This window comes from Sminthopsis crassicaudata, chromosome X (assembly GCF_048593235.1).
Source record: "Sminthopsis crassicaudata isolate SCR6 chromosome X, ASM4859323v1, whole genome shotgun sequence".
NCBI classification, from domain to species: Eukaryota; Metazoa; Chordata; class Mammalia; order Dasyuromorphia; family Dasyuridae; genus Sminthopsis; species Sminthopsis crassicaudata.
This window is the reverse complement of record NC_133623.1, coordinates 42,334,627-42,341,715: the sequence shown is the minus strand read 5'-3', so window position 1 is coordinate 42,341,715 and position 7,089 is coordinate 42,334,627. Positions and strand designations below refer to the sequence as shown.

Below are 7,089 nucleotides of genomic sequence, written 5' to 3'. Positions count from 1 at the left end.
GCTATATGTGTCAATCCATACTTTTGGTTCAAATGTCTTTATTGTATAAAACTTGTTCATTGTGTTCTTGACTTTCTATAGTTTTTTTTTTTTTTTTTTTTTTTTTTACTCATTCTCCTTCCATCTATATGATCCTGTGGTTGGTTTATTTATCTGAGCTAAGCTTTTATTTCCCTTTGACCTTTTTGTCTTTCTCTGGAATTCCCAGTTGTTTGTCTGCTTCCCCTCCCTTCTCCCCTGGCCAGTGGAATTTCCCTTCCTTAATTTCCTACTTTATTTTGGCACTTTCCTTCCATCCACTTTGGTGTAGACCCTCAAGGCTCCTCCTGTGAGGATGATTCTTACTGGAGTCTCTGGCCAGAGTAAACTTTCCTGGAGGGGAGGAAATGAACTCGGCTGAGTTTCTATCCTTTCTCTTGGGTAAGGAAGTTCATTTTTCTAAACAATTCTATACTGCCTACATCTTCTGAATTCTCTCTTCCATTTGCAGCCCTTTCCTTTCCAGTGGCTGAGCTGAATCAGTGTCTGATGACTCTTCTAGGAGGGCATAGGGTAGATGGGGGATGCTTTGTGTATTTTTTTTTAATTATTTCTATTTTTATATATTTCTCAAGACAATAGTATCCAATCAAACCATGACATGTGGCCCTGGCAATTTTTTTTTTTTTTTTTCTTTAAGCCTCTGATATCTTTTTCCTTTCTTAACTCTTCCCTCTCCCTGCTGGCTAGATCAGATACCCCTCCCTCTGGATTCCTCTACTGTTTTTGCAATTTCAATGACATGAATCCTGAAACCAGCTTATTCTTTCCCCTTTTCAGGAAATGTTAGAATGCTTACCCTGGGAATTTAGTTTCCCAGACTTATTACCATAGTTAAGGCAACCATGATGTGGCTGGACTGCCTTCATTAAGATACCTAAGATGGAAACCCAGGCTTTTCCAGACTGCCTTTTGTTAGTATCTGCCAGACAGTCTCAACATCTCAATATACATCCTTGTTCTTTTTTTTTTTTTTTTAATTTCTTTTTTTTTTATTAAAGCTTTTTATTGACAAAACATATGCATGGGTAATTTTTCAGCATTGACAACTGCAAAACCTTCTATTCCACATTTTCCCCTCCTTCCTTCTCCCCCCTCCCCTAGATGGCAGGTAATCCAATACATGTTAAATATGTTAAAATGTATGTTAAATCTAATATATGTATACATATTTATACAATTATCTTGCTGCACAAGAAAAATCGGTCCATCCTTGTTCTTGCCTTTATTTCTGCTCCTCTCTTGAGAAACTCCCAAGGTGATATTTCCCCTCTAAAAGATGTCCGTGTGATGAAGATGTTTGCTAAGTCCTTTTCAGAGGGTATTCTCCCTCAGCATAGCATCTTCCCTTTAATGGCCTCTTTCTCCTATAGCTAACTTTGGGCAGTCTGCTAACCTCCCCTATGGATTTAACCTGCCAGTCAATGGTATGTAATCAGGCCTCATGGCATATTCCATCTACCACTCCTTCCCAACTCCTTTCCTTAACAAGGCGACTGTTCTCCCAAATCTATTTCATCTCTACCATTCTTCTCCCTCTTTTAGCTCATTTTGCCTGTACCCTTTCCTCCTAAACATATGTCCCTTTTGGCAAAGAGAATGGCATTGTGTATTTGTAGAGTGTGTTTTGAGCCCTCCTAGTCAGGGCTCCAGCCCCACTTTGGTCCCCAAGGTCTGTCAGGAGCTAACAAGCCTTTGTTCTTGTTTTAAGTGAGCCTGTCAAGCTAGGAGAAAGCTGCGGTAATCCCCAGGCCCCACCCCAGGGGCCAGTCTCAGAGCACATCTGCTCACCTCTGTCCTTTCCTCTCCCAACTCCACCTGCTTTCCTTGTAACTTTCTTAAGTTTGCTATCAAATGCAGAACACGGAGGGTGGACTCTAGCCCTCTAATGGACCTAGTTGGCTTTTCTTACAATGGAGAGGGCCAGTGCGGGAATACCCCCCTCCCCATCACTCTGGCCCGAGAATTCCCTACCTGCATGTTCTGGCCTGAGACCCATCCCACCCCACCCCCACACGTAGGTTTGTTCTATGGAAGCCTATGATTGGCAAAAGGAGACCTTAAAACTGGATCTGGGGTAATAGAGGGGGTGTGGAACCCCGTCCCTGAGGTCCCGGAGGAGTAAGAGAGAACTTAGTGGGAAGGAGAGAGCAGCGAGGGGAGAGACAGGGGAGGGGGGGAAGGAAAGAAATGGAAGGGATGCTTTGTGCCCCCTTCCCTCCTCTTTCCCCTCCCCAGTCGGCTATCACCCCTTCTCCGGTGCCCGAAATAAAGATGGCGCCACGTGCCAGGCGGAGGGCACGCTCAGGAGCGCGCGGGCCATTGTCATGTCGGGGCCCCGCCCCTCTTCTGACCTTCTGGGTTCCAGGGAGCTCCGAGGCGCGCGCTGGGGAGGCTCGAGCTCGCGGGCTCACGGGCGCGCGAGCACGCTCGCTCTCTCGCTACCCTTCCCTCGGCACGCCCCCTCTCACCCCGCCCCGCCCCTCCGCGGGCACACATTCCATCCATCTCCCTCTCCCCCCCGCCCCCCGCTTGTGCACTTATACACACTTACACACGCACGCACCGCGCGCACCCGCCCCGCCTCTTTCCCCGGGCTCTCCTCAGCAGCCCCGGGACCCATCCTTCCTCCCGCCTCCGGCTCCCCCAAAGCTGCCGCTTCCTCCTCCTATTAGTCCTCCGGGTCGGCCTCCTCCTATTTCCCGCGCGGTCCCAGCCCTCTGGCCCTCCCCCTCCGTCCCCCCAGCCCGTGATCGTCGGGCGCTTCGCAGTTGCTTAGCGGAGCCCCAGCCCTGAGTACGCTCGCTCCCCACGGGCGCTTCCTCCGCCGCGTCTCCTCCGAGCTCGGGATGGGGCGCTTGGTGCCGCTGCTGCTGCTGCTCGCCGGGGCGGCCCCCAGGGGCTCCTGGGCCTTCTACCTGCCCGGCTTGGCTCCGGTCAGTTTCTGCGAGGTGGGCAAAGAGATCTCCAACTGCAAGGTGAGCGCGACGGCGGCAGCCCAGACGGCAGAGAGGGCGCGGGTGGGAGCACGCGGAACTGGACGGCGCTGCGCGGGAGGGGATCGCAGGGGACGGGACGGGACGGGATGGCATGGGGCGGGACCTCTCGGCCCATGGACGGCGCTGCAGGTGATGGGACGGGACGGGATGGGAAGAGGTGCGATTGGACGGCATCGATAGAGCGGAGCCCGGGACGGATGGGACCGCACTTCACGCCACGGGGGGGGGGGGGCCCGAGATGAACGTGAGGGCATCGCGCGGGACGCGACCCGACGGGGCTGGCCGAGCCAGGGGCTCAGGGGGCTGGCGATCCCGGCCTGGGAACACCCCTTCCCTCGAACCCGGCGGGAGAAATCCCGAGGTGTCCTCGGCTTCCCCAGGCTAGCTCATCCCTTCATCCTCCTTTTCTCGCCAGAGTCCTCTCCCTGTGCAAACACGCCTTGCCGCCCATGCCTGCCCCTCCTCCATCTGTCCCTCCCGGAATTGCCTGTGCAAACAGTGGCACTTCCCTCTGAGCCGCTGCTAGGAGATCTGTTCACCTATCCCCTTTTCTTGCGCCCCTCCTCCCAGTAACTCCCGAAAGCCCCCCGCTCTTCCCAGTGCTGCCGCAGCCCAGCTCCCGGCACCACTCCGGCCTCTCCTAGACGACAGTGAGCTAGCTCTCTTCCTCAGTCCCTTTGCAAACGACAAAACAATGCTGGAAAGTCCGAGCTGGCTCTCCGCGTACTTCTGGAAGTGTCGTCGATGAATTTTTGCGGGAATATCCTGCGGGGCCCATAGAGATAGCATAAAGGGACGGCTGCCACCGGGAGCGATTTTCCCTTCTGGTTCATTATTCCTAACATCAAAGAAACCTCTCTCTTTGGGAAACCAGGCTTTTCAGCCATCCCGCTGTGGTGTCCCAAGGGGCGTCGTGGAGGAGAAAGTTGACAATCCGAGACCTCCTAGTTACATGTGGGCATCCCCCTGACTGCTCCCCCCCTTCCTCCCCCCTTTTTTTGTCTTCAACCTGTAACCTTGGGACTCCACTGCTGCCTGGAGGCAGCTTAATGCAAGCTGGAGTTGTGATGGAGGGTTTTGCTTTGGGCACCTGGCTGCCAATTTCTCTGGCTCGATGGGCCACATATAAATTGGAGGTGCCCTCAGGAGGCAGTGCTGATTTCAGGTGGTCCATGCGTCTGAAATTCTAGTCAGGAGGGCTAGGCTTCCAGGGCCGTTTCTGCCCGACGAGGGCCAAATCCTTCAGATTTATGGAGGGAGGGCCATGTGGCAGGCACAGTCCTAGGCACTGCGGTTACACAGACAGGTGGCAGGCTCTGCCCCCAAGGAATTGACATTATATGAGGGGGAGGAGGGGGAGGGGGTGGCTCTTTCAACATTTGTTGTCTCCTGAAGATACCTAGCACATACACATGTACGGAAAATAAATACACATGTGTGTGTTGGTACTGGAGCGTGTGCACATACACACTGGAGATGCAAAGACAATACTGAAACACCATGGAGGGGCAGTGTGTGTGTGTGTGTGTGTGTGTGTGTGTGTGTGTGTGTGTGTGTGTGTGTGTGTTGATTATATGAAATACTTTTTCTGGGTTTGTCCCCCATTGGTGCTGGCCGGGTGCCACTTCCAAGGTTCTAATCAGGAATAAGGCTGTGGATGGCTCTCCTCTTAATAGTAACTCGGGTCCCTTCAAAATCACTTCTTAAATCACTTCAAAATCATTTCTTTGGTATTAAGGAGGAAAGGGCAGCTAGGCAGTAAAGTGGATAGAGGGCCTGGAGTTAGGAAAAGCTGCCTTGAAGAAATCCAGCCCCAGACATTCACTAGCTGTGTGATCTGGGCAGGTCACCTCACCCAGTTTGCCTCAGTGTTCTCATCTGTAAAATGAGCTGGAGAAGAAAATGGCAAACCACTCCAGTGTCTCTGCCAAGAAAATTGCAAATGGAGTCCTGTTCACGGTTGAACAGATAGCACAGTGAGAGCAACAGTTATACTCCTACGGCATGGAGTGAGGGGAAGGAAAGGAGACACTCAAGTTAACATTTATTAAGCACTTAATTATGTGGCCACTATATAAGCAGAATAGCAGTCTTTGCCCTGAAAGAGGTTATATTCTGATGGGGGAAGACCACAGATGAAAGAGACCTAAAAAGCCGGGTGTGTGTGTGTGTGGAGAACTTGGGGAAGTTGAGTCCAGGGAGGATAGAATGAATAAGCATTTAGTAAAGACTGAATTCTGGGAGAAGCCCACCAGTTGGAATTCAGAGGGTCACTGGTGCAGGTAAATCTTCCCCAAGTGGGAGGGCCCTATGGCACATTCTCAAGGCTGTGGAGGTGTGGGAGAGGGGGCCATCAGCGTGCTAGTGAAACTGGGAGAGAAGTGAAGGAAATTAGCAGTATTAAAGAGGCATATGGGGAGGGAAACCATATGGCTGAGGCAGCTGCAGGGCTTCGGTGTCTCTTTTTTTCTCCAGAGAGTCCTTAAAAATTTTGTAGCATGGTGTGGGTGATGGCAGGCCACTCTGCTGTGTAGCTGGGCTAGCTTCTCATACAGGCCTCTCATCCCAGTGGGTTATTCCACAGCCAGGCTGGGGCAGTGCTGGATGCTGCTGCTGCTGCTGCTGGGCACCCACATCCCTGGGCTTCCTCTCTAATGAGCTGTACTAGCACTGCACTGGGAACATGAGAGTACTACTCTGCTTTAATTTTTTTTTCTGGTTAAAATGAACATTAATTTAAAATTTTTCTTTTAAAAATAGTTTTTTTTTTTTCTGGTTATACATGTACATGTAATTTTTTTTATTCCTTTTCAAAAATTGTTTTCTTTTTTCTGGTTATATATGTACATTTAATTTTTTAATTCCTATTTAAAAATAGTCTTTTTTTCTGGTTATACATGTACATGTAATTTTTTTATTCCTTTTTAAAAATTGTTTGTTTTCTTTTTTCTGGTTATACATGTACATTTAATTTTTTTTCCCTTTTTAAAAATTGTTTTCTTTTTTGTGGTTATACATGTACATTTATTTTTTTTTATTCCTTTTAAAAAATTGTTTTCCTTTTTCTGGCTATACATGTACATTTATTTTTTTTTAATTCCTTTTTAAAAATTGTTTTCTTTTTTCTGGCTATACATGTACATTAATTTTTTATTCTTTTAAAGAAACTTTCTGGTTATACATGTACATTAATTTTGTATTCTTTTAAAGAACATTTTTTTTTCTGTTATACTTGTACATTAATTTTTTATTATTTTAAAAAATTTGTTTTCTTTTTTCTGGTTATATATGTACATTCATTTTTAAAATTTCTTTTTAAAAATTGTTTTCTTTTTTCTGGTTATACATGTACTCTAGCTTTTTATTCTTTTTTGGTTATATATGCACATTAATTTTTTATTCCTTTTTAAAAGCTGTTTTCTTTTTTTCTGCTTATACATGTACATTAATTTTTTTACTCCTTTTTCAAATTGTTTTTTCTGTTACATGTACATTAATTTTTTATTATTTTTTAAAATTTGTTTTCTTTTTTCTGGTTATACATGTGCATTGATTTTTTTTTTTTTTATTCCTTTTTAAAAGCTGTTTTCTTTTTTTTCTGGTTATACATGTACATTAATTTTTTTACTCCTTTTTCAAATTGTTATTTTTTTGTGTTACATGTACATTAATTTTTTATTTTTTAAAATTTGTTATCTTTTTCTTATATATATACATTAATTTTTTTATTCCTTTTAAAAATTGTTTTCTTTTTTCTGGTTATACATGTACATTAAAATTTTTTATTCCTGTTTCAAATTTTTTTTTTCCTGGTTATACATATGCATTTTTTTTTTTTTTTAATACAGATTTCTTTATGAATCATGTTGGGAGAGACTCCTTTGCTTTTTAACTAAGGTCCATGATTCTTATCCTTGATTTAGGAGAAAACTTTATTCTTTGACCCCCTTAAAGTCTGGAGGTAGGAAGGTGTCCAGCTCCTCCTGTTCCTCTATTTTTTTCCTAAGACAGAGCTAGATCCCTCATTCAGGGACTTCTCCTTGGCTCAATT

General features: G+C 46.2%; 1 protein-coding gene across 1 annotated transcript in view; it reads left to right on the top strand.

Moving 5' to 3' along the window:
• Positions 1-2,397: 2,397 nt before the first annotated feature.
• Positions 2,398-7,089, top strand: part of LOC141548892 (transmembrane 9 superfamily member 2-like) — an 88,270-nt gene continuing 83,578 nt past the window's right edge. The window contains exon 1 of the mRNA XM_074278166.1: positions 2,398-3,017. Coding sequence (XP_074134267.1) covers positions 2,889-3,017 — 129 coding nt within the window. The 5' untranslated portion in view covers positions 2,398-2,888. The remainder of the gene's footprint in view (positions 3,018-7,089) is intronic.